General features: G+C 34.9%; 1 protein-coding gene across 1 annotated transcript in view; it reads left to right on the top strand.

Annotated features, from left to right (window-relative positions):
* Window positions 1-27812, top strand: part of LRPPRC (leucine rich pentatricopeptide repeat containing) — a 124198-nt gene that overhangs the window by 7243 nt on the left and 89143 nt on the right. Inside the window, exons 2-11 of the mRNA XM_044663282.1 lie at window positions 11632-11831; window positions 14343-14465; window positions 19141-19262; window positions 19359-19417; window positions 20467-20553; window positions 21136-21262; window positions 21603-21747; window positions 22036-22202; window positions 22419-22524; window positions 22607-22714. Of these exons, the coding sequence (XP_044519217.1) occupies window positions 11632-11831; window positions 14343-14465; window positions 19141-19262; window positions 19359-19417; window positions 20467-20553; window positions 21136-21262; window positions 21603-21747; window positions 22036-22202; window positions 22419-22524; window positions 22607-22714 (1244 nt within the window). The remainder of the gene's footprint in view (window positions 1-11631; window positions 11832-14342; window positions 14466-19140; window positions 19263-19358; window positions 19418-20466; window positions 20554-21135; window positions 21263-21602; window positions 21748-22035; window positions 22203-22418; window positions 22525-22606; window positions 22715-27812) is intronic.

Below are 27812 nucleotides of genomic sequence, written 5' to 3'. Positions count from 1 at the left end.
CCGCCCCCATCTTTCCTTTTCCTAGCTTTCCTGTTATTGTTACTTTTTCCAGTCATCCAGGCTTGAAAGTATCATCTCTAATTCTTCATTCTCTCCCAGGGTGCCCCCCCCCCCATACATATATCAAATCAGTTGTGGATACCTTGGTGACATTCATATTGCCCCTTCCCTTCTAGTGCTGCCACTACCCTGGTGCAAGCTCCTATGATCTCATTCCTGGACTGGAGCTTTCTGGACTTTATATTTGATCATGGAGATACTCTAGAGTTTGGGTAGAGACATGGTTAGACCTGTCTTGAGGTATTCTTTACCCCAATCTATCCTCCACATAGCTAACAAAATGATCTTTCTGACTTGCAGATCTGACCGTGTCATCTGCTTTATAAACCCTAGTAGACTCTGTATTTGCTCTAGAATCACATATATGAAATCCTTTTATAACATGACCTTTTTCTGCCTTTCCAGTCTTAAACTTTATTCCTTTCCACATATTTAATGGTTCGGTTTTAATCTAACTCTTGGAATTCACATCTTCTGACTCCTGCCTTCCTTTAAGTGCCTGCTAAAATCTCATCTTCTAATAGTAGTCTTCTGATCCTGCTTATTGCTAATGCATTCTCTCTTGATTATCTCCTCTTTATCCTTCTTTTATCTTGTTTGAACATAATTGTTTCTCTTTTGTTTTTGAGAGCAGGGACTGGTTTTTGCCTTTCTTTGGATCCCCCAGGATTTAACACCATGCAAACCAATGTGGTTTTTAAAGTAGGCTCTTAATAAATAAATGCTTATTGTAACATTAATTTTGTTACTGACTTGAATAGAGAGTAACTGTTTAAAAATGGGAAGTAATCAGGGCAGCTAGGTCACTCAGTGGATATAGAGGTAGGCTTGGACATAAGAGGTCTTAATTCAAATCTGGCCTCTGTCACTTAGTATCAGTTCTAAGACAGAAGGTAAGGGTTTTTTTTTGTTGTTGTTGTTTTTGTTTTTTAAGGAAGTTGGCATTTCCATATTGAGCCTGGTTTTGTCCTTTAAAAAGTTGTTTATGTGACACTTATTTCTATTTGTTTAGAAGCTAATAGAGCTCTTATGCCTTAAGCAATTAGGGTAGTAAGAAATAGTTTACCTGTTAAATCTATGGATAAGGGAAAAATTTAGGACCAAACGAGAAAGCATTGTAAAATGAATAATTTTGATTATATTAAATTAAAACATTTTCATAGTCAAAAATAGAAGGAAAGCAGAAAGCTGGGGGAAAATTTTTACAGCAAGTATCTCTGATAAAGGTATAATTTCTCAAATATATAGAGAACTATGTCAAATGTATAAAAAATAAAAGTTCTTATCCAATTGAGAAATGGTCAAAGGATATGAACAGGTAATTTTCAGATGAAGAAATCAAAGCTATTTATAGTCATAAAAATGCTCTAAATCACTCTTGATTGGGGAAATGCAAATTAAAACAGCTCTGAGGTACTATCTCACACCTATCAGATTGATCAATATAACTGAAAAGGAAAATGATAAATGATAAATGTTTGAGGGAATGTGGGAAAATTGGGACACTAACACTGTTGGTGGAGTTGCAAGCTTATCAAACTATTCTGGAGAGCTATTTGGAACTATATTCAAGGGATTCTAAAATGGTTCATATCATTTGATCCATCAATACTATTAATAGGTTTGTATCCCAGAGAGATTTTTTTAGAAGGGGAGGGAGACCCATTTGTATGAAAGTATTCATTGCAGCTCTTTTTGTGGTAGCAAAGAATTGGAGATTGAGGTGTTGTCCATCAATTGGGGAATCAGAGAATGGCTGAACAAAGTTGTGGCATATGATTGTGACGGAATGGTTGTGCTGTAAGAAATGACAAGTAGGATGATTTTGGAAAATTAGAAAAGATTTACATGAACTGATGCAAAATGGAGTGAGCAGAACCAGAAGAACATTGCTATGCAGTGACAAAATTATTTTTTGATAAACAACCAAAGGATTTCTTAGAATCCACACAAGGATTTTTGGAGGGGCTTAGGCCTCTTCAATAACTGCATAGTTTGGTTAATCTCAGGAGTGTAGTGATCTAAGACAATCTCAGAATCTCATGATGAAAATGCTATCTGACTTGTAAGAAAGAACCGATCTGCAGTCTGAAGGTAGACTGAAATATACTATATTTCATTTTCTTCTTTTTCCCTCTTTTGAAGTCCCTTCCATAAAATGATTAGTATGGAAAAGTGTTTTACATAATTCCACATGTAAAATTTGTAGCAGATTGCTCATGTTCTCAGGGAGCCAAGGGTTAGGGAGGGAAAGAGACAGTTTGAAACAAATTTTTTTTAATGAATGTTAAAAATTGTTTTTACATATATTTGGGGAGAAATATTTTTTTAAAAGGAAGCTAATAAAGGTAAGGAAATATCTAGACTCATTGCATATGAGTACAGGTTTTGACTATAACTTTTTGTGGCAGTAATGGTTGCTTTAGAAATGCTTATGAAAAGGTATTATGGAGGATTTTTTTTAATGTGCTACTCATTTTCTGCAGTCTGTTTTATATTTTGGAATATAACAATTGACAACCTGATACAATCTTGGTTATTTAGCTAAAGAATAAAGAGATGTGTTTGTTCATTAGTTGGATCAAATTTTAATTCCAAAATGTATCCTCAGATTTCAATACCTATGGGTCAGTCACAGATTTTGGAAGAGCTCTCAAGGCCCAGTCCTTCTTTGAACAAAACTCCCCAGTAAGTGGTCTCATCCAGGCTGAAGATCTTCAGGAATTTTTAAGCCTTTTTTCCCCCCATGTTTAAGTAGTTTTATTAAGATGTAAAATGTTTTGCAGGATCATCTCTTTTTAATTTGAAAATTTTTATTTAATTAATTGATTTCGAACATTTTTCCATGGTTACATGATTCATGTTCTTTCCTTCCCTTCCTCCCACCCCCTCCCATAGCCAACGAGTAGTTCCACTAGCTTTTACATGTGTCATTGATCAAGACCTATTTCCATATTATTAGTATTTGCACTAGAGTGATCCTTTAGAGTCTATGTCCCCAATCATGTCTCCATCAAACCACCTTATTAAGCAGTTGTTTTTCTTTGTTTCTACTCCCACAGTTCTTTCTCTGGATGTGGATAGCATTCTTTCTTGTAGGTCCCCCAGAATTGTCCTGGATTATTGCATTGCTGCTAGTAGAGAAAGTCCATTACATTCAGTTGTGCCACAATTGTGTGTGTATTCGTCTCTGTGTATAAAGTTCTCCTGGTTCTGTTCCTTTCACTGCATCACTTCCTGGAGGTTGTTCCAGTTCACATGGATTTCCTCCAGTTCATTATTTCTTTTAGCACGATAGTATTCCATCACCATCAGATACCTAAGCCTTTTCTTTTTTGGAACCAAGATAGGCTTCTCTGCAACTTGTCCTTGTCCCTGGAAATAATTCTTTCTCTCCTCTATGCTTCTCATGTCTTCTCTTGGGCCTAGAAAATTTAGTGATGGCAAGGTTTTCTTTAGTGCCCTCATCCTCCTGGTCACCTTGCTGTTCCTGTTTCAGGAGCTCTTTTTTCCAAATGTTTTTTGGAGGTGAGAACAGCACTTGGTCCTTCTATTGCCTACTCTTCCCATTTGATGGCCCATCTCCTTTTCTGGTCATGTATGTACTTGAGGGTAGAGAATCTGTTTGGAATAGCCATTGACTTGACAGCTTGGTAGTAGGGAGTTAGTCAAGACTGAGTACATGCAGTAGAAGCATTCCTATGCAACTTTGAGGATACAGTTGAGATTTGGTAGCATTTTTTTATTGATGCCAACCTCCAAAATTTAGTAATCAACAAATCATTAAGTACCTGCTGTGAACCAGGTATTGTGATTGACTCTAGAGCTGCTGAGACAAAAATGAACTGGTCTCTGTTTTCAAGAAACTTATAGTCTATTTGATGAAAGAATAGTACATATAGTGATATACGCAACACACATATTGAAGAATTTCGGGGAAGTTGGAGGAGAAGATACTATTAGTAGCTAGGATACCACTAAAGGCTTCACGTCAAAGGTAGCCTTTGAGCTGAGACTTGAGGAAACTAGGAACTCTTAAGAGGCAGGAGTGAGGAGGGGAAAGGACATTCCATGCATAGGGGACAGCTCAATGTATGAAGGCAGAAGGTGGAGTGCCATTTGAGAAAGAGTTAAAATGCTTGTTTGGATTGTAGAGTGTATGAAAAGAAGATAGTACCAAGGCTGGAAAGGTAAGTTGGTTCCATGTTGTGCAGGACTTTAAATGGCAAATAGAAAATTTACATCTGATCTGCTTGTAATGAGGATGCTCTGGAGTTAGTTTTATAGTTGAGTGACTTGTTAGATCTACATGCCAAAGGAATCTCTAGAGGATGGATTAGAGAGATCTTGGAACCAGGAAGACCAATCAGGAGGTGATTTCCATGGACTTGCTGCAGACCCAAACCAGGAATGGGACTATAGAGGAGTATGTGAGAAAAGGAGATGCATGTGAGAGTTGCCATAGAGGGAGAAACAGCAGGATTTACCAATTGCCTGAATGTGTGGCTTGAGTGAGGATGAGGGCTTGAGGATGATGGCACTCTCGTTAGAAACAGGTTTAGATAAAGGTGGGATTTGAAGGAAAGATGATGAGTTATGTTTTGGACATGTTGAATTTGAGATGCTCTTAGCACATAGAATTAAAACTAGTTGTTGATGTGTGACAGTGCAGGAGAGACTAGAACTGGAACATGTAGCATTTCTCAGTAATTTGGGAGTTGAAATTGAGAAAATGTATGACAGGGGGACCAATTTAAAGTATTAGAAGGATGGAGCTCGACATAAAGGAGGTAGGGGAATTAGAAGAGCAGAAGCAGCAAGGGATTCCAAGGTGGAGGACTGAATATTAAAATGACCTAATATAGGCCCATAACTGGAATGTAAAGGAAGTAGAAAAGATGTGATGCCCAGGAAGTATAGAATAGGTAAGGATTAAAGGATTGAATGAAGGTCATTTACAGATAAAGTAATTAATTGCTAACTGAAATTCAGAATGAATACAGGGATGTTGGCAGAAAACTCTTAAATGTAATAAGTGAAGTAGTGAGTATGTAGGTATTAAGAGAGATTTGCAGGGATAGGGGTCTGATACTAGGAAAGGATAACAAAGTCTATAGCTTCCTGCTCAATGTAACCAGCATCTGACTGGCCCATTGCATCCCCTGTATTCCCAAGAGCATGGGAAAATGGTGGGAAAAGGAATCCATTTCTCCTCTCTTAAGCCATTCCCAAATTGAGCAGGGCTAGTGTAACTAATGAGGTTTCTCTTCACTGCTCCCTCCTCCCCAACCCAGTTTCTTTAAAGTTTAAACCTTTTTTTCTAAATTTAGAGAAAATACAAATGTTCAGGTTGGGGCATTTTGTTGATCTTTTGTTTTTTCACTTTTTAATGTGCTTCTTTGTAACTTCTACCCATTGTTCCTAGTTCTGCCTCTAGTTTCTAGCAGAACAAGGCCAATTCCTCTTCCTTGTGACTACTTTTGTGTGACTAGGAAGACAGTGATCTTGCCTTTATCAAGACTTCTCTTTTTTAGATTAAACTTTCCCAGGTACTTCAACTCATTCTGGTATGTATGGTACCACTCACCAGCTTAGTCACCATTCTTTGGGTAGTTCAGCTTGTCAATGACAAAGAAATTTCCTAAAATGTCTTCCAGAATTGAAAACAAAACTTGGGATGCATGATAAAGGTAGAGGATTGTTGTTAACCTTCTTCAGCTTCCCTGGTACATTGCTGACTCATTAAGCTCACAATACAATAGGTCTTTTTCAGGCAAACTGTTTGCTTATTAGGAGATCCCAGACCAGACCCCTTCACATCATCCAGCTGTCCACTCTGACCACATTGCCATCACTCATCCCTCTTGTGCTTTCACAGAGAATTGGGCCACTTAGCTTCCTTTCTTTTGAGAAAGCCTAGTCCAGCGATTCCCAAAGGGGGCACTACCGCCCCGTGGTGGGTGCTGCAGCGATCCAGGGGAGCAGTGATGGCCACAGGTGCATTTATGTTTCCTATTAATTGCTATTAAAATAAAAAAAAATTTTAATTTCCAGGGGGCTAAGTAATATTTTTTCTGGAAAGGGGGCAGTAGGCCAAAAAAGTTTGGGAACCACTAGCTAGTCTTTTAAAATATCTTTGTAGTTTTCAATATCCCTGTGACGTCAGGGAGTGGTGTGTATTATTTTCATTATTGTATTTGAGGAGAATAAAATAAGGAGATGTAAGCTTGGTTGAAACCTATCTAGGTTTGCCTATTTATAGTTTAATGGAATTAGCCTTTTTGACATCTAAATTTTATGGAACTACCTCCCCCCCCCCTTTATAGTTATTAACAAGTATTTTATCATCAAAATGTCTAAGCAGTTTTTGCATCTTTCTCTTTTTTGACCTTTGTAAGTCTCATGGCCATAATTTTTTGTCCTCTCTCCCTTTGGCCCTTGGTGCTTCTCTGGGTATCATAATGAATAAGTCAAGGTTCCTGTATGATTCTTTTATCATCATCACTTAGCTAGTTCTTGAGAGACTTATCTACTTGTGGTGCTCTAAGAGAAAGTCTGTTGAACTGCAGCTTACGATGACTATTTAACAGTGAATGAAGGCTTATAGAGCTAAGTCTTCCTTGAAAACCTGTAGTTAATAAGACTTTCATATGGAGACTGTTTTTTTGACTCAATTTGGTGATAACTATATCTCTCTTAGGCTCTTATTTATGCCACAGTCAAAAATTTTCTTTTTAAATAGTAACTGATACTTATATAATACTTTAAGGTTGTCAGTGCGCTTTACAAAGATTATTTCATTTGATCCCCATGCCATTTTACCCTCGCTAAAGATATGATTCTCTCCATTATATTTTTGAAAAAACTGCCTCAGAGAGGTGAAAAGTTGCCCATTGATACTAGTAGTTATCAGAATTGGGTTTCAAACTTTGCGCTGATTACTTGAGTTTAGCAATTACCATCACACAGGTTGTTTTGTTTTGCTTTTTCTAAAAAGTTACATTTGGAATAATATTAATTTGCATTTTCAAAATCAAGTGGATAAATTTGTGCATCTTGTTTTTCCCATTGCACAAATTCTCTACTTTATTACATCTAGTGGTGGGGAAGGGGGGGGGTAGTATTTAATGATAACATTGCACCTTTGACCTTATACCTTTTTGAGTATCTAAGAACATCAGTTTGCCACATGCCTATAGAAGTAAAGCTTTTTTACTTTTAAACTCTTACTTTTTGCCTTAGAATAGATACTAAATATTGGTAGAAGAAAGATAAGGGCAAGACAACTGAGGATTAAATGACTTGCCCAGTTCTACATAGTTAGGAAAGTATCTGAGGTCAGATTTGAATCCAGGACCTCCTGACTCCAGGCCTGCGCTATCCACTGTAAATCTCTTTTAAAAATTAAAAAAATATATATTTCATTAAATATTACTAAATTACCTTAAGATTTTTTACATTCATTTTTACAAATTCTGAGTTTCAAATTCTCCTTCCTCCATCTTGAGAAGGCAAGCCATATATCAGTTATACATTCGAAAGAATTAAAAACATTTCCATTATAGCCATGTTGCAAAAGAAGACATAAATCCACACAATCAAGAAAAATAAAGTGAAAAAAGTATGCTTTATCTACCCTCAGAGTTCATGAACTGGAGGTATATAGCATTATTAAAATCTTGAGTCCTTTGGAATTATCTTGAGAGTAGCTAAGTCTTTCACAGATGAGCATCATAATATTGTTGCTGTTACTGTGTTCAGTGGTTCTGATCACTTCACTTTGTATTTATGCAAGTCAGGTTTTTCTGAAACCATCCTGCTTAGCATTTCTTATAACTCAATAGATTTCCATCACAATCACATACCACAACTTGTTCAGCCATTTCCCTCTAGTTCCAGTTCTTTGTCACCACAAAAAAAGCTGCTATAAATATGTTTGTACAGGTAGATCCATTTCCCTTTTCTTTGATCTCTTTGGGATATAGACCTAGTAGTAGTATTTCTGAGACAAAGGTTATGTACAGTCTTATAGCCCTTTGGGCATAGTTATAAATTGTTCTCTAGAATAGTTGGACCAGTTTACAGCTTCAGCACCAATGCATTCTTGTCTTGCTCTCTCTTTTTAATCGATACCTTCTTAGAATCAATACATATATTGGTTCCAAGATAGAAGAGCAGTAAGGGCTAGGCAATTAAGTTAAGTGACTTGCCCAGGGTTACACAGCTAGGAAGTATCTGATACCAGATTTGAACCTAGGTCCTTCCATCTCTATGCCTGGCACTCCAACTACTGAGTCACCTCAGTGGCCCCAGGGTCTTTATTTTTAAAGGAAAGCTTTTGAAAGTGTAGATATAAGTAGAATGTCAGCTCCTTAAAAACAAGAAGTCTTTTGTTTTTTTGTCTTTGGGTTCTTGCCTCCTAGCACAGTGCCTTGTACATAGCAGTTACCTAATAATAGTTGAATTTAACCCGCTATCAGGAGTGGTGAGCGTACCAATGTTTTTGTTTTTTTTTAATTTTAAACCCTTAATTTCTGTGTATTGACTTATAGGTGGAAGATTGGTAAGGGTAGGCAATGGGGGTCAAGTGACTTGCCCAGGGTCACACAGCTGGGAAGTACCAATGTTTTAAAAGCATATTTTAAGATGTATCATCTTTGCAAATTCTGTTAATAACTTCATGCAAATTATAAGCTTAGAGTTTTTAATTCAAATGAGATTATGTATGTGCTGTGTACAAACAGTTCACAAAGATATAGCACTTGAAAAGCATTTTCCTCACAGTAGTCTAGTCAATAAGGTAGATAATACAAACACTATCATCCTCATTTTGCCACTGAGAAAACTGGAGATATGTGAGGTTGAATGGTTTGCACACATCTAAGGCAATATTTAAAACCAGATCTCTGCTTCATCTACTAACCATATAGCTTTTTATTGGGTTGTGCTGGGGGCAAAAGATGACTAAAACTCTACTTCTATTCTGCTCAAATTTGTTATTTAGTAGTAGACAAGTTTTCAGTGACTCTAATGTCAAATGGAATATGCTACATGTGTAAGAGAGGTACAAATGAAATGCTTGGAGGGGTTCAAACCATTTGGATATTACTTATGGCTAAGGTGGACAGTTGGGAAGTCAAGGAAAGCTTCGTAGAAGAGGTGGTGTTGGAACTGCCCCTTAAAAGGTTGAATAATATTTCTGAAAGACTCCAGGAACAGGTTATGTATGGTGTGAGTAAATTGAAATAGGAAGGTACTAAAAAACTTCATGGATGATTATGAGTTTGGTTTATTAATAGAATCTGTTTAGGTAAATAAATGAGATTAGGCTTGAGAGGATAAATTTAAGCCAGATTGTGGAAGGTAAAGATTGCCAAGACTTTATGATATAGGCAGGAATTGAAGTTTTTTGACCAAGAGAAAGATAGGATCCAAGTTATGCATTAAGAAACTGATTCTATAGAAGCATTTTATGGAGCTGAGTGGAGCAAGTCACTGGTAGTAGGGATGCTATCAGTTGACTGTTTTAATAGCTCAGGGGAGAGGTGATTACCGTCTAAGTTAGTACTGGCAGTAGGAATAAAAAGGAGGGTACAGCTGTGGGAAATACTGCAAAATATGAATTGCCATCACTTGCCAACTGATTAGATATGGAGAAAACAAAGATGAGTGGAATTTGTGGTCCGGTTGTAGGATAAGAAGGGAGGTAAACAGTTTCTTTGTTTTGAGCAGCCATTAAGACCTTCTAAATCAATAATTTATAAATAAAGTGAAATAAATATGCAGTGGGGGATAAGTAGGGTCACTATTCACTACCTACCAATTCCTTGGGGCCACATAGTGATTTAGAAAACCAGTTAGTAACATAACCTATATTATGTTGCATTTGTGTCTGTTATATATTACCCAGTTACATTTTAATTTGTTTCTAGCAAACATCTTTCATTTAGAGCACACATCCTAACTTTGGGCCAAGGAGACCTGGATTTGAGTTCTTGGTTTGCCATTTATGTGACTTTTCCCCACTTTGGGGCCCCATTTTTTTCCACTATAAGATGAGGAAAGGTTGAATTTAAAGATCATAATTAGATTATATGTTTAGAGCTGGAAGAAACCTCACAGACTCTGTCTAGTCCAGCCTTCTAGGGATGAAGATACTGGGTCCCAGGAATAGTGAATGACTTGATCAAGGGTGAACCCAAATCTCTTACTCCCAACTCCAGAGCCAGTACTCTGTGCTGTGCTGCTTCCAGCCCCCTCCCTATCTTAGGCATTAGGGAACAGAAGTTGAAGGGAGAATGTTATGGTGTGTGAATAAAAGGCATAATAAAACTATTTAAAAATAAAATTCCTTCCAATTCATGATTTCAAAAGCCAGAATCCTATCCCTACATTCCTTTTGAAGCAGGGAGAAGGATCTACTCTCTTTTTTCTGTCTTATCACCCAGGAGAAGAACAGGGAGGATAAAAAGATCCCAGCAGTTCTTAACAATAACATAGTGTGTTTTTGTAAATCACATTCTGTGTATAATCATAATACTTTTGTTTGTTTTCACATAGCACTACATTCTACACTGTTAAGATTATATATATTTTAGGGGCCTGCTTGGTGACTCAGTGGATTGAGAGCCAGGCCTGGGTATGAGATGTCCTCATTTCAAGTGTGGTCTCAGATACTTTTTAGCTATGTGACCCTGTGCAAGTCACTTAACCCCAGATGCCTATTCCTTAATGCTCTTCTGCTTTGAAACCAATACACAGTATTGATTTTAAGATGGAAGATAAGGGTTTAAAAAAAGAATATGAATATTTTATAATATATTAAGAAAATCTCATTGTTTTAAATAATCTTTTTGCATTTTGGTTTTCGCAAAGTTTATTGCATATACTCTTTAATGCTCTTTTTTTGGTGCCCTTAGCTAGTTGGAATTGTTCTGTTGTTTTTAGTATACAAAAAGGAATGAGAAAAAATTATACTGTTGGCATTTTTTAAAAACTTGAACAACCCTAAAACACAATGCATAGTAATTATTTATGAAAAGATTTGTTAATCTGTGTTGAGGAAAAGTTGTACTTGCTTATCAAGGGCTAAAATAGATATTTGTTTTCTCAGAAGAAGCAGAAAGGCAGAAAAACTGTATCTCAGGTTCCTTTTAGAGGACTAAAAGGTATTTGCCATATCTCAGCTATTGTTAATGAGCTAAGACTTGGGTATCCAGAACAAGTTCCTGCCTTTGGCTCACTGAGGAATTAGAAATTTGAGTGTATGTATTTTTTTTCAGGATCATTCAGCAATTGTCCAATAAATATTAATAAGCACTTCTGGGTATACTTTCACACTTTGGCATTTTTTTAAAGTTAGAAGTTAAATATCTTTTAGACCAATTTATAGTTATATTTTTGAATGCTTTGTATATCTAGGTAAATTTTGTGGTTAAACGCTAATATAAAACTTTCTTGTATATATATGTGTATATATATATATTTTTTTTTTTTCTGCTGAAAAAGATGAAGCGGGTGGCTAATATTTGATTTTGAATGTTTGCTAATTATTGTTTTTATATTTAACAGACCACTGATCAGTGAAACCAGGTTATATTCAACTGTGGCTCAGAAAAAGAGTGATCTTCAAGAAGAATCCATTTCCATTTACAAAAAACAGCTAAACCAGTTTGATTGGGCTTTGACAAAGCTAGATAATTCTGTCCGAAGAACTGGCCGTATCACTAAAACCCTTCTACAGAACATTTTTCATGACATATGTAGATCAGGTAATGAGAGACTTTGTTCCTTAAGATGACTTTTGCCATAGATAGTTCTTTTGGGGAAAGTTTTATTGTAATGCAAATAACTTGGCACAATTGATCACCTTCTGGCTAGGCTCTCTATCCACTGAGCCACCCTAGCTGCCCAGCCTTCATTTATATTGTGAAAATTTTTCTTTTTTTTTTAACCCTTACCTTCTGTCTTGGAGTCAGTATTCTGTATTGGCTCCAAGGCAGAAGAGGGGTAAGGGCTAGGCAGTAGGGGTTAAGTGACTTGCCCAGGGTCACACAGCTGGGAAGTGTCTGAGGCCAGATTTGAACCTAGGACCTCTTGTCTCAAGGCCTGGCTCTCAGTCCACTGAGTTACCCAGCTGCCCTCTATTGTGAAAATTTTTAATGAAAATTTTAGTAAATTTCATGTGGGTTTAAAAATTTTTTTCAAATTTATTATTGATATCTTTTGGTTTTATACATCTACATTTCTGAATATATTCTTTCCTCATCTAGAAAATCCCTTATAATAAAGAATTTAAAAAGAGTTGGGGGAAACAGTTCAGCAAAAATAGTCAGTATATAAACCAACTCTTGACAGTATATATAATACTTTTGCAAAAAAAGGGAAGAAAATCTATTTCTCACCTTTTCTCAGGGCCAAGCTTTATCATTTAATAATGTGTTTTATTATCTTAAGAAAAAATAAAATTATTCTAAGTGGAGAATTTTCACTCTTTGCTCCATCCAACAAGCATTTATTAAATGCCTCCTCTTGTTGGAGATGTCCTGTCTTGTTATGTGTATTGGTGAGCAGGAGAGAGACTAAATTAGAGCCATTGGATCAGTATGTCTGATGAATTTACTATGAATGTAAGAGAGGGTGTAGAAAGAGAAGAGAACCCAGGAGAAACCTCTAAGGTTAAGGGGTAAGACATGAATGGTGCTGCTGCAAAGTAGACCAAGATGGTGGGAGTAGAACTAGAAGAAAGCAAGAGGGTGAGTATTGAGTATGTAGGACATTTATGGAAAGTCTTATTTATGTAAGATGTAAGGAAGAAGGTCACATTACAAATAATTATTGTGCAGAATAATATATATGGCCCTGTAGTATCTTTGTGGCTTAGAATTTGCATTTGTGAAATAACATTACTTCATAAGATAAGAACACTTACTCATAGTGTTGGACTTCTTTTACAAAGAATTCCGAAGAAGAAGTTATTAATGCTGGATTCTGTTAAGAAAATTCTTGCTATCTCTTTTTTAAAATAAACCTACCTAAAGGTGAATTTTATCTTTATTAGAAAGTTAAGTATGGCCAAAAACGGGAGGTCCTGGGTCCAAATTTGGCCTCAGATACTTCTTAGCTGGGTGACCCTGGGCAAGTCACTTGACCCCCATTGCCTAGCCCTCACCACACTTTTGTCTTGAAACCAATACACAGTATTGATTCTAAGATGGAAGGTAAGGGTTAAAAAAAAAAAGCAAAAAAACTTTTAAGAGAAAGTCATTGAAATACAAAATAACTAGCATTAATGTAATGCTTTATGAATTTTTTGTTGTTGGTTTTTAAAAAACCCTTACCTTCTATCTTAGAATCAGAACAGTGTATTAGTTCCAAGGCAGAAGAGCGGTAAGGGCTAGGTAATAGGGGTTAAGTGACTTTACTGGGGTCATCCAGCTAGGAAGTGTCTGAGGCTGGGTTTTGTGTAAAAGGAACCCCTTCCTCTTAGGTTCATGAACTTTCTACTCATCAGAGCAAGTCCTAAGAGCATGACCTGAAACATAGGGTTATGTACATAGGACTTGCTCAGACGAGTAGAAAGTTCACAACCCTAGAAGGAGGGGGGTTCCCTTTACATGATTTGAACTCAGATCTTCCTGACTCCAAAGAATAGCATGTTATCCACTGTGACACTTAGCTGTGCCTGTCATTGCTCTTCTTAAGGAAAGTCAGAGGAACTGAAGATGTAATTCCCAGTATCTTTATTGGAGGTACAGTTTCAAGATCCTGGACTCAAATGGAAAAAGGGAATTTTTTTTTAAATGAAATAGTTTAAAAGTTAAAAATATAATCTATGATTTTATCTTTTTTTTTAAAAACCCTTCCCCCTTCCATCTTAGAATCAATACTATGTATTAGTTCTAAGGCAGAAGAGTGGTAAGGGCTAGGCAATGGGGGTCAAGTGACTTGCCCAGGGTCACACAGCTGGGAAGTGGCTGAGGCCGGGTTTGAACCTAGGACCTCCTGTCTCTAGGCCTGGCTCTCAATCCACTGAGCTACCCAGCTGCCCCCTATAATCTATGATTTTAATAAAGGACTTTGGCATATTTTTACTTTTTTGACATTATAACATTCAGTAGTGACAAATTTGATAGAACAAAAGATGTGGGGGGGATTTTTTAAACTGGTGGCTAATTTTTATGCTATTGTTATTTTTTTTTAAACTGAAATAGTAAGTAACTTAACATTTTTTTCTGTTTTTTTCTAACCATTTATTTTGTTAAATGTAACATTTATTATAGGAAATCCAAGTAGTAACCTGGCTTTGCTTTTGCTGCGTAGCTGTGGTTCTTTATTACCTGAACTAAGACGTTCAGAACGAACAGAATTTGTCCATAGCATATGGAACAAACTACAACAGTTGGGTATGATTATTTTAATACATAATCCATTCTTAGAATCTTATGGCTATTGTAATGTATTTTATTTTCTGTCTCTTTTGCTTAAATGGGAAGGCTCATTAAATGTGACATACTTAGATTTTATGGCAGATATTCAATTCACAGTTATTTAAATCTTATTTTTCATTTAGAGAGTTATAGTGACATCTAGGGGCATTCATAATAAAATGGAAAGAATTAGATTTTGGAATCACTTTTGTATTAAATATATTCCTCAGTTCTAAATATGAAATAAACTTTTAGGTCTTCAAATAAAACCTTCTGGAAACATTAGACCTTAGAATAATCTGGATAAATATGAAAATGTTTCAGTTTGGGGAGATGTCTTCAGAATGGAATTAGGACTAATACTGTATAACTCAATAAGGAGAACTGCCTTCTTCAATATAAACTTAGACATATTGAAAGGGGTTTCAGTGGCGTCTTTTCAGCATCTTTGTAATTCTAATGTAATTAATATTTGGGTCTTTTGAGGTCTCTAGTGTAGAGGGTCTCAACCTTTTTTGAAGAGAAGAATTTTCTAATTTGAAAAGAATTTCAGTTTTCCCACAAGATAGTAGTTGTACTATTAATATCCATTGATTGAGAAAATTCACAATGACAAAAAACTAATAGGTACTCTGCATCATGTTTAAATGAATTGGTATCATTTTTCAGAACAATATCTACTAGTACTTTATAAATGGTAATAGTTTTATGTATTAGAAATTCATAGTATAAATCACAGATTCTCATATGGAAAAGGACTTCAGAGGTCTTCTATTCTAATTCATTCCTGAATAAGAAATTTTTCTACATTGTAACCTACAAATGGCCATCTGACCTTTCTTTGCTTGAACATTTCCAGTTGGGGGAACCTACTATCTCATAAGGTAGCCTATTCTTAGAATGCTTAGACTATGTTTGTTGTGACTTTTTCCTTCTTCCCCATAGAAACACTTCAACTATTTGAACGGAGGTATCATGTTTCCTCAGTCTTCACAGGAAGCATCACCATTTCCTTCCACAGTTCTCACATGAAATGTTCTTGAGCCTCTTCACCTTCTAGGTGTCCTTCCTTTGAATTTTCTCCAAAAACAAAACACACTTATAAGATGTAGTCTGAACAGGATAGGGCATATCAGCTCCCCACTCCTGAACCCTTTGCCTACCTCTATGAATACAGCTCCAGAGGGCATCCACTTCTTTGATTGCCTTGTCTCATTTTTGCCATAATTAGATCTTGCTTGCTATCAACTAGAACTTTTAGGTTTTTATCAGCTGACCTGCCTCAGAACAATTGTTCCATATTATACTTGTAGAGTTGTTTTTTTTTTTTTAAACCCTTACCTTCTGTAAGGTACTACTAGAGGAGTGGTAAGGGCTAGGCAGTGGATTAAGTAACTTACCTAGGGTCACACAGGTAGGAAGTGTCTGAGGCTAGATTTGGACTTGGGACCTCCTATCTCTAGGGTTGTCTTTCAATCCACTGAGCCACCTAGCTGTCCCTTCAAAGTTGGTTGTTTTTTTAAATTGAATTGAAGCCTAATTTAATTGAATCAAATTGAAGCCCAACATTTGATTTAAATTTACCCTTGTAAAATTTCATCTTAATATATATTGGACCAAAGCTCAAGCCTTATGACATTTTGGGATTCCAATAATTCAGGAGAGAGGGATAGGGAGATGAAGATATGGAGACAGGAGAAGAAGAGAGAAGAGGCACAAGGATATAAAGATATGGTGAGAGCCAGTTATATCCTTTAACTCTTTTTTTAATTAAAATTTTTTATTTAATTAATTAATTTAGAGCATTTTCTCATGGTTATAGGATTCATGTTCTATCCCTCCCTTCCTCCCGTAGTTTTGACGCACAATTCCACTGGGTTTTACGTGTGTCATTGATCAAGACCTATTTCTATATTGTTGATATTTGCGTTAGGGTGCTTGTTTTGAGTCAGTATCCCTAATTTATATCCCCATCCTCCCTTGTGATACGGCGGTTGTTTTTCTTCCATGTGTCTACTCCCACAGTTCTTCCTAGTTCTTCCTCTGAATGTGAATAGTGTTCTTTCTCATAGGTCCCTCATAGTTGTCCTGGATCATTGCATTGTTACTAGTAGAGAAGTCCATTACATTCCATTTTACACAGTGTATCCATCTCTGTGTATAATGTTCTCCTTGTTCTGCTCTTTCCACTCTGCATCAGTTCCTGGAGGTCATTCCAGTTCACCTGGAATTCCTCCAGTTCATTATTCCTTTGAGCACAATAGTATTCCATCACCATCAGATACCACAACTTGTTCAGCCATTCCCCAATTGAAGGGCATCCCCTCGTTTTCCAGTTTTTTGCCACCATAGAGAGTGCAGCTATAAATATTTTTGTACAAGTGTTTTTCCTTATGATCTCTTTGGGAGTATAAACCCAGCAGTGGTATGGCTGGGTCAAAGGGCAAGCTAAGAAGATGGGAGACTTGAGGTTAACCAAGAAGTTGGGGCAGGATAGGGAGATCTGAGAATCATTAGCTAAAGATGGTAATGGAATCCATGGTTATTGATTCACCAAATGAAGTACAATAGAGGGAGAAGAAAAGAAGGCATACATTAGAGTCCTGAGGAACACCTGTGGTTAGAGGATGTGACCTAGATGAAGATCCAGGGTATTAATTTAATAAACATTTCAAATAGGATAAGCAGAAAAAAATTGCATATGAAAAATTGACCTTCATAGATAATATTTAAAAATATATGTTAAGGGGCAGCTGGCTAACTCAATGGATTGAGAGCCAGGCCCAGAGATGGGAGATCCTGGGTTCAAATTTGGCCTCAGATACTTCCTAGCTGTGTGACCTTGAGCAAGTCACTTGACCCCCATTGCCTTACTTACATTCCCTTACCACTCTTCTGCCTTAGAACTGATACACAGTATTGATTCTAAGATGGAATATAAGGGTTTACATTTTTTTTAAAAAAGGATATGTTAAAATTTCATATAATACTAGTAATAAAACTTTTGCTTATCTATGTTCTGTATTCTGTCATCTGTATATTTTTCAAAAAAATACTTCAGATACTTTTTTTATTTAATTTTTTTGCATTCCTGTTTTTTATATTTATATTACTACTCATCAGCTTCCCTACCACCCATCAGTTAAATACCCTTTCTTGTCACTAGAATAATGAAGATCAACAAATTGTCAAATTAGCTATTTCTAAGAAAAGAGTTCCCATTCTGAACCTCCAGTTTGTCACCTCTTCTGTCCAGGTCATCATCAGCTATTTGAAGTCATAATTGGGTATTGTTGTAATCATAGTTCTCAAGTCTTTCAAAATTGTTTTCCTTTACATTATTATAGTTATATGTCACACATACATATAATATACTGTTCTAGTTGTATTTACTTCATTCTGTATCATTTCATATCAGCTATCCCAGGTTTTCCTTGAATCTTTCATTTTTGTTATTTCTTACAGCCCAATAATATTCTATTGTATTCATAAAAAAGATTGCTTTTTTTATTTGGACTTTTCTATTCGGAAGCAGTCAATAAAAGTTGCAAAGAGGTCAATTTAAGTTTTATGTAAGGCTGTTTACACAATGGCCTATCTTAGGAGGCTGGCAGCTCCCTTCAAACAGAGTGTTCAAGGGAGAGCTGGATAACTTGATTGGTTAGCTTTAGGGCTTGTTCAGGCATGGGTAGGATTGGGGACCTCAGATCCTATGGTTCTGTTAATAAAAATTCTTTTTTTTTTTGACTGAGATCATGTGAGTTTGTGAAAGGAAAGTATCGCAACACAGACAAGCCTTACAAATTGTAGCTATGACTGAACTAATAAGCGTTTTTTCATGTGGATGTTCTGTGAGTCAAATTCTGGCTCCCTCCCAATTATTCTTGCACATGCTCAGAGTGGTAATGTTAGCAGTATTTTCTGAGAGGAAGAACTATAAGAAGTCTACTACTGTAATAACTGAGCATTTGCGAAGGCTAATCACTGTATCAGCCAACAGTTATCATTTAAGCACCTGCTATGTGCCAGGCACTATACCAGTGATAGGAATGCTAACAGTAAGTGTAACAGTCCCTACTTAAGGGGGACTTGCATTCTTATTGAGGAGACTACAAGAATATACTTAAGAACATACAAGAGGGGCACCTGTGTAGCATAGTGGATAGAACACCAGGCTTGGAGGACCTAGGTCCAAATCTTGCCTGAGACACTTCCTATCTGTGAGACCTTGGGAAAATCACTTAATCATGTTTGTCTAGCCCTTCCACTTTTCTGTAGAGTTGTTAGGATAGAAAGGGTTAAAAAAATTTTTTTAAACATATAGAAGAAATATAAAGAGACCACTTATTATTATATATATTATATTATATATATATTATATTAAAGAAATATAAAGAGACCACTTATTATTTAAAATGCTTAGGTAGCACTTAATTCTAGCAAATCCTTTGTGTAGGTAGGTTCAGGTCTCCTTAACATGGTGAGTTGATAATTCTAAATTTAGTTTCACAGGTGATATTACTGCCTGTCTGTGCTGTGTTTGATATTTTTGTGAAATGGAGGTTTTTGTGTTATTCCAATTTGTGAGGATGATATGATGTAGGTAATTTAACCTTTTTAAAAAAATAATGGCTTAACATTTTATTTCCAGGTGTGACATATGATATAAGCCACTACAATGCTTTACTTAAAGTATATCTTCAGAATCAACATAAATTCTCACCAACTGATTTTTTGGCAAAAATGGAAGAAGCAAATATTCAGCCCAATCGAGTAAGTCGTCTCTTTTGTGGGGAAGGACATCATGAGACCTCTTCCCAATTTTTCCTCCAAATTGAAAAAAAATTAGTTTTTCCATTTTCTTGACAGGTTACATACCAAAGGCTGATTGCTGCTTATTGTAATGAAGGAGATATTGAAGGTGCCAGGTACGACTTCACATATCATTTGTGTGTAGAAATTTTCTTAACATTTCCCTTAAAATGGGGAAATTGCATAACTATTAAAATCATCTGGTTTGAATTGGAAAGCAAGTCCATGAATAATTTACTTAAGGTTCTTGGTAACATAACATATATAATAAAATCCTTTACACCAAAGGAAAATCAGTTATATATTTGATTTTGAGGCTAATGTTCCATATTACTCATCTGTGTATGAGTTGGTTGGTTGTTGTTTAAGAAGAGTACTTAGTTACTTGGGAAATCCCATTTGTTTATGGACTATCCTTTTTAAGTGCCAGCTGTATTTTTAAAAAAATATGTCCTGCTTTGATATTACTTTTCTTTCCAAACATGTCTCTCTTGTTATCCAGAGAGCCATCCTTTGTTAGTAAATGAAGAAATAATGCAGCAAAAGCTATCAACACAAAACTCCCTGATAATTCTAAATTCAGGGTTCTCCATCCCAAGGCCTTTACTTTTCCAGTGCAGAGAGAGGTGTGTTTTCTCAACTTTGCCCATTTTCTACAATGATTATACTGCTGAGTGGTGGTTGTTGTGCTTTCCATTTTCATTGTTACATTGTATATTTGCTTCCTGACTTGCCTGTTCTTTACATCAATGTGAGAGAAGTCTGATTATCAACAGTTCATCTATAAAACAAATGTGGCTCTGGAATCTGAGGTCCTGGGTTCAAATCCTGCCTCTAAGATAACTGGTTGGGCCTAGGACTGGTCACTTAGATTCTAGTTTTATCAGTTTCTTCAGCTGTAGGATGTTGTGAGTTGAGTTAGATAGAACTCTTACAGACTTCTTCCTGAGTTAGTTCTTTGCTAATGCTCTTTTCTTAGCTTCAATTTTTGCTAAATTGGTCCTATGCTGTTGACTAGTGAACTTGACTGATAAAACAGATAACCACTGAAAATATTTCTCTTATTACCATTTAAGAAGTTAAAGAATTTCTTAAGAACTGATCCTAAGGCTACCATTATTATATTTTAGTTTTTCTGATTAACATCTTTTCTTTTATTTTTCAGCAAGATTCTTGGATTTATGAAGACAAAAGATCTTCCAGTCACAGAAATAGTATTCAGTACACTTGTGACAGGGCATGCAAGAGCCGGGTAATACAAAATAAGCAATTTTAATTGTTTAAGGACATAAAAATCCCAAATCATGACTCTTTATGTGTTGGAAATCTGAATTATCATACAAGAAATAATAAATACATTATTTCTCTAACATTTTCCCTATTTCCACTAAATTAGGCTTAATCTTATCATTAATCTAGAATTAATTTCTATTTCAAATATTAAGATTCACCCAATTTATCCATGTGAGATAAAATAATAGCCTTATAACTGAAAAATGTTGAAACATAATTTAAGTGGTGATCTTATTCTTAGAGGTGGTTAATTTTGGTCATAAGATTAATTTATCAGGTTAAATCAGTCTTACTGGATATCCCTTTAATTATTGGATCATTTGTAAAAGTTCATTGTAAAATAATAGGGTTTTATATTTTGATATATCAAAAACCTAGGACTGAGATTACCTACATTTAAACTTTAGAACACTGTTTTAATCCATAAAAGCTATTTTGAATCTCGTATTTTACTGCTTAGACAATAAACCAATTTTGGATCAATGGAAGCAGACTTGTTTAAATAAGAAAATCTTTTAAAAATCTTTCAAATAATTTACAGGGATATGCAAAATGCAGAGAATATTCTTTCAGTGATGAGAGAAGCAGGAATTGAACCTGGTCCAGATACTTATTTAACATTACTGAATGCATATGCTGAGAAAGGCGACATTGACAGTGTTAGAAAGGTATGATTCATTCATTATAAATTACATTTTGAAGAGTTGTTCTTGTTTTTTAAGCATCTAACATTAAATTGATTATCTAACAAGGCAAGAAAATAGAAGTGGAATTTACTCCCACTTTGCCATCTGGAGCATGATCTGTATTATTTAGGGAGAATTGTGTATTATTTAGTAGTTTAATGTTATTTTAATAGCCAATGGCTAAGTTCCTAAATTGAAATATATTCTTTTTAATGGAACAATTCTTATCATTAGAAATAGTAATTATTTTAGTTTTGAAAAAAATCTTTTACATTTAAATATGAATGGATGCCTTAATGTATTACTTTGAAATTATCTACAGACTTTGGAAAAGATGGAGAAGACTGATAACTACCTCATGGACAGAGATTTAATGCAAATTATCTTTAGCTTCAGCAAGGCTGGATATCCTCAGTATGTCTCAGAAATTTTGGAACGCATGAAATATGAAAGAAGATATATTCCAGGTTAATTTTTAAAAGATATTTATAGTTGATAAAAATCTGAATTATATCTTTTAATGTTATTGGGAAGACATTTTTTCTAAAAGTATCTAAATTTAAACTGTAGTTAATGACTTAGGATAATCCATATCTTTGCATTGTAATGTTTTCTGGGTGATAATCCATTTTCCCGGGCTACAAATTGCTCTTAAATGTGAGAATATGACTTAAAGTAAGGGATAACTTGAGTAATAACTGGAGTATAATGTTATTTAATTTATAGCAAATGTATTATCTTTGTTTATTTTCTAGATGTGATGAACCTCTGTCTAAGTTTAGTGACAGAAAGATTGGAAGATGTAGCAATGCAAGTTTTAATGTCATGTCCAAAATCACTCTTGGAGAATACACATGAAAATACTTCAAACCTAAACAACTTTGGCAATTTTTTTTTACAACATTGCGTCACTATGAATACGGTATTCAGTTATTCTTTACTTCATAAAACTTGCCATTTAAGAATTGAATTACAGAGGGGGAAAAAAGAAGAAAATTGTTGAGTTCTTAGGTATTTGTGATAAGAGTGTGATAATTGCAAATGTAGACTTTTTCCTTCATACTATTGTTGAAAAAAATATTGGACTAGTTGCAGAAAAATGAAAGAAAACTAATGATATGTATTTATTTTCTTTTAGCCCTTCAACAAGTTGGAAGAATTTTGTCTGAAGTTAAAGGAAGAGAAGCTTCATGTTTCCCCATTACAGTTCACATTATATTGTGCTCTGAAAGACAGGAAAACTGGTATTCCATTCTTAAATTGAAAATAAATGGAGTAGATTTTCTCCTGAAATAGTCTTTATAATATTCCTGGTTTTTTTTCCAGCTTTGGCAGCTGACCTCATGAAGGTAATGAAGGAACAGAAAACTCCTATAAGACCACACTATTTTTGGCCATTGCTAACTGGACATCAAAAGGACAAAAATATTCAAGGTTAGCTATTGTATTTCCTTATTTGCTAATTGCATAATAATTCAGGAATTCAGTTTTAAAGATGATTACTTCTTGGAGCATCTGTACAGACCTAATTACAGTCTTTGGTGATATCTCTTCAGAAAAGAAGAATTTCTTTTGGACATGGGCAAATGTTCACTCATACATATTTCCCTCAAACATTTAAAAAAAATGAACATTATATGGCTTTTAATTTCATTTATTTTACTTTTTGAATACAGATTCATAATGAAAACATAATGACAAAATACTGTGCATTATTAACTTTTAAAATGAAGGCTTTTGGTTCTTGCTATTACAGTCCATTTAAAATTAAATATTTATAGATGCTTTCAAAGTAAAGCTATATCCCAAGTTTAGATTTCACTAAAACAATTGAGATGCTTAATAGTTTTCTTTGTGAAACATTTTTTTTTTCCTTTTAACTGATAAGCTAAATTTGATTTTAGTTACAGTAATAGAAAAGGTAAGGAAACTCCTACTGCTGGATAAGTGATCATGACCTGACAGCATGCTGATTGAAGGGCAGAAATGCAGTCTTTGGGGTCCTTAAGTACATTTGAGCATTTAGCACACTTTTCCCTGTTACACATGGGATGTCTATGGGCTATGAATAAGAATGGAACAAATATTAAATTTTAGAGTACAGTGTCTAATTCTTTGGTTTGCGTTACTGGTAATTCAGAAAGAGTAGTCTCATAAAAAGATGCTTTTAACAGAAGTACTTTCCCCTTGGGGAAACAAAAAATGGTCTTTTCCCTCTTATCTCACAGTATAATGTGCTCTCGAATGAGATGCAGAGTTGTTAGTGTGACATTGGGTGACAAACAAGACGCACAAACACAAAAAAAGTGCTTTTAACAGACTCTTCATATTGCAATTTTATTTTAAATATACAGTTGTGTTCGGGTTTAGAAAAAATGCTGAAACAAGTATTCCCTAATTGTTTCTGACTATAAAAGTCTCTAAATCCTTTTTAGAAAAATCTTTGTGAAAACAATATTCAATTTTATTAACTCTTTACATATCTTCTGATTCTGAAACTCCACGGTCACCTATAACCTCATGTTTCTGAAACAGAAAGTTAGCATCATTCTGTGAAAACTTTGGTTCATATATTATCTCACTGATTTAATCTTTTAAAAACAACCTCTAAAATTTTTTTTGTTTTTATGATGATGAAATCCCAAAATATATGTGGTAACTGTTTGTGAAATGTTTAAGTGATTATTTAGTGAAGTCTGATTCCCTGAACAATACCTGAGCTTAAATCAGGGCTTTGTTATGAAATTCACCTTAGGAAGGTGAGTGCACAAATATATCCAGAAGCCTATTTTGGGGCAAAGGGCACTTTTTAAAATTTATAGTTCATGCTAGTATCTCCTTAAAGAAGTTTTAGTTGTATCCAATACTAAATATAAAAATAAATATAAATAATACTAAATATAAAGTCTGAAATCAAAGATCTGACTTTGCTTGCAGTAAATCTATTTAGTGGAGAACTAACTCTTGAGGACATTTTGAGGTTCACATTTAAGTGGTTTTCCTGTGATGATCTCATAGCTATAAATGTCAAAAGCAAAGTTTGAACCCACATTTCCCCAACTCCCCAGTCCAGGGTACAAAACCATAGAATCATAATTAGAAGAGACTATAGATAAAAATCATCTAATTCAAGCCCTTCAATTCCCTGGTAAGAAAAGTGTGACCCTTAGAGCTTGAAGGGAATGGATATTTGAGGTTTCTCATCTTGCCTTGTAGCAGAGCTATCATTCATTCCTTTCTTCCTGTCCCATAAGCTAATTGGGTTAATTCATACTCTTTTTATTGTACAATAAACCTTAGATATAAGAATATGGAGGAGTAAAAAATTAAGTGCACCTCCTTCCCTCCCAATAACCTTGATCACACTTTAAAAACACTTAAAAGATTTCAATTTGCTTTGGGAAATGTGTTTATCAGATAATTCATATGATTCTCAGTTATGTTAGTCTTTAGAATTGTACATATCCTTTTTTTTTTTTTTTTGGTTTATTTATTTATTTATTTGCCAGCGATAGGATCTCTTAACTACAATTTTTCTTAATATTAAGAGTAAATTCACCTTAATTAACACAGTAAACAGGTTGTTCTTAAAGATAAGCTGAATAGTTATTATTGCTCTTTGCCATATTAAGCTTCCTGAAACCAAACACACACACACAGAAATGAGAATTAACTTTGTTTGAGTGAAAGGTATACATTCTTCTGAGTAGAAAATGATGCAAAACAGATATTGTTGAGAAATAACTTTGAACAATCACACAAAATATCTTAAGGTTGCCACTACAAATATCTGACTGACCCTAATTTTAAGCAAATTTGAAGAAAGCTGGATTTTTAATCTCCAGCTTTAGACAGGTCCTAGTGGTCTTAGTTTTGTCCTCTAGCACAAATCCCAATAAACCCAGCTTCTTGCACTGTTTGAGAACTCTAAATAGCTATCAAGTTTTTGAGAATGGATAGAAACTAAAAACAACCAAACTAATTTAGGGTCAAGATGCATTATGGAATTGTGAAATGAATACAAAAGGTGAGAACTTAATGACATAAAGAATTGTTATAACACAATTGAAGATACAGATTTCTCTGAAACCTGGGGGATTGGCCTTTATAAAAAGCGAGCAACAGCACTTAATGATGATGATGATTGCAATTCAGGATCAGGTTGTTAACCATCATAAATTACAAAAGGGTTATCTTTAAGGCGTTCAGACTTAGTAATCAATGTAGATGAATGCAAGGAAATAGTAGACATTCTAATATAGCTCTACAGTAGGCTGTAAAAATCGAGCACCTGGCAAGAAATTATCTGGTCGCTTGGATTCCACATCAGAAACTCCCTGTCTTTCATAGGCTTTACAAATTTTCATACTAAAAATATAGACCTACAAATAACCTAAATAACTCAACCAGTAAACCGTCCTGGAACCATAACAGTATCTGACCACATTGTTGGTGATGATTGCCTGGATTTAATATTGATCTTAAGTCTTAAGGACATTGCTCTTAATATTGCTCATACTCATTGCTACACAGGAAAAAAAGCTTTCCAAAACAAAGACCTAGAAGAGGAGAGCAAAGAATGTCCTATATAAACAGAATGGGGCATTTAGTTATTCAGTCTACTTCTGGAATTTTATTAAAGATGCTTTTTGGTTAGTCTACAAAGGATGAGCTTACATACATGTGAAAACAAAAAGCAATTATTTCATCTACCCTTTCAGTTGTCTGTAGAATATTAAGTATGCAAGAATAATAGGATGGCAGCTTGTCTCCAGACCTTTCTATCTTAATCTTATCAAGAAAAGTGAGAATGAGATAAAAATAGGAGCATTTGGGTTATCTAACAGAAGTTTGCAAACTTCCTTACATGTCTTACAAATCTCAATTGAACAAATCATACCTTTTTCAAAGTTATTTTAAATCAAAAAAGTATTTTATGTAGCAGTTAAACCTCATTAATGGTATTTTCTGCATTTACTTCAGATCATTTAAAAGAACCTTTTTAAAGAGATAATTAATAGTAAAAGAACATTTTCCCCAACCTGCTAAGAGGATGCTGTGGGACAAGATATTAAAATGAATAGTTAATAAAGAAGTTGATATCACATGTCTAATATGAAAAGTGTGTTAGGTTTTCCTAATTTATGAAAGGCCAGTTTTTTCTTCTCATTCCAGAAATGGTGGGAAAGTTACAGTTCATTGTAGAGTATTATCTAATTTATGACTAATTAAAACTTAAATGCTTTCAAATGGTTTTTGTTGCTGACAGTTTATAGTTACGTCAGCCTGTTAGCCATAGAGTGTTCCTTGGCCATGTAGGCCACTAACAACTAGCCATAGAAGCTTTAGATACAGGTGATAGAAATATGAACTCCTTGGAGTAAGGGCTGGGTGTTTTATTTTGTTTGTTTTGTTTTTGTATATCCAAACACAGTGATGAGCAAACTTTTTAAAGAGGGAGCCAAAGGAAAGGAAATGCTCCTCTGTCAGTCTTTTTAAGGGAACTCTTTTGAAGTTTCATTGTATTGTCTCCTACTCATTGTATTTGTCAGATTAGGAATAATGTCGCAGCCAGATTGAATGGTTCAGGAGGCTGTAGTTTGCCCATCACTGTCCAAACTCTTTTTAAACTTGTTTTCTCTTGTTAAATGTTTGTGATACAGTTTTCAAGAGTTAATTCAGGGGGCAGCTGGGTAGCTTAGTGGATTGAGAACCAGGCCTAGAGACAGGAGGGTCCTGGGTTCAAATTTGACCTCAGACACTTCCCAGCTCTGTGATCCTGCACAAGTCACTTGATCCCCATTGCCTATCTTTACTGCTCTTCTGCCTTGGAACCAATACACAGTATTGACTCCAAGACGGAAGGTTAGGGTTTAAGGAGGTGAAAAAAAAAAGAGTTAATTCATTTTTTGTGTAGTGATTTGAACTTGGAAGTATTCAGTAATATCTAGGAACATAAATTTTATTATTTAGAAGTTGATTTTCTAATTAGCATGTACGTAACGGACTGATAGTTTCTAGATTTTTTTGGTAAAGTCTTTAGAAAACTGCAGATAAAGGTAGTAATATGTAACAAAAATCTTAATTGTGTTGTACATTTGTTTTCATGGACTTCTATCCCAAGTCAGAATAAACCTAGATCTCCTAAAGTGAGGAGTCAATTTTCTCTCGTTTTTCAGTCACAGAGTTAGTTCTGTAGACTTCTGTAAGTGGTTCTACTAACCTGAATCGTTTCCTAATATGAAAACTTGCCTTTTTTTTTTTTTTTTTTTTTTACATTTGCCCAATTTTCAAAGTAATTTTATTTCTTGCAGACATTTTGGCAGTTGAGATTTTAAAAGTGGTAGGAAAAAAATGAATAATTTTTTATATTTTTCTGTATTTTGAAACAGAATAAGAATCTTATTCAAGGCATCGTTGTGCAGAGATGCAGAATTTAATCCTTTATATATTGTTAAGGGCTCAGAGAGAAGTACAACATTATGATTTATATAAAATATTCATCAAGGTGTCATTTTTCTGTAGATGACAC

This window comes from Gracilinanus agilis, chromosome 2, assembly GCF_016433145.1.
Source record: "Gracilinanus agilis isolate LMUSP501 chromosome 2, AgileGrace, whole genome shotgun sequence".
Taxonomy (NCBI): domain Eukaryota; kingdom Metazoa; phylum Chordata; class Mammalia; order Didelphimorphia; family Didelphidae; genus Gracilinanus; species Gracilinanus agilis.
The sequence above is the reverse complement of the archived record's forward strand: the minus strand, read 5'-3'. Positions and strand labels throughout refer to the sequence as shown.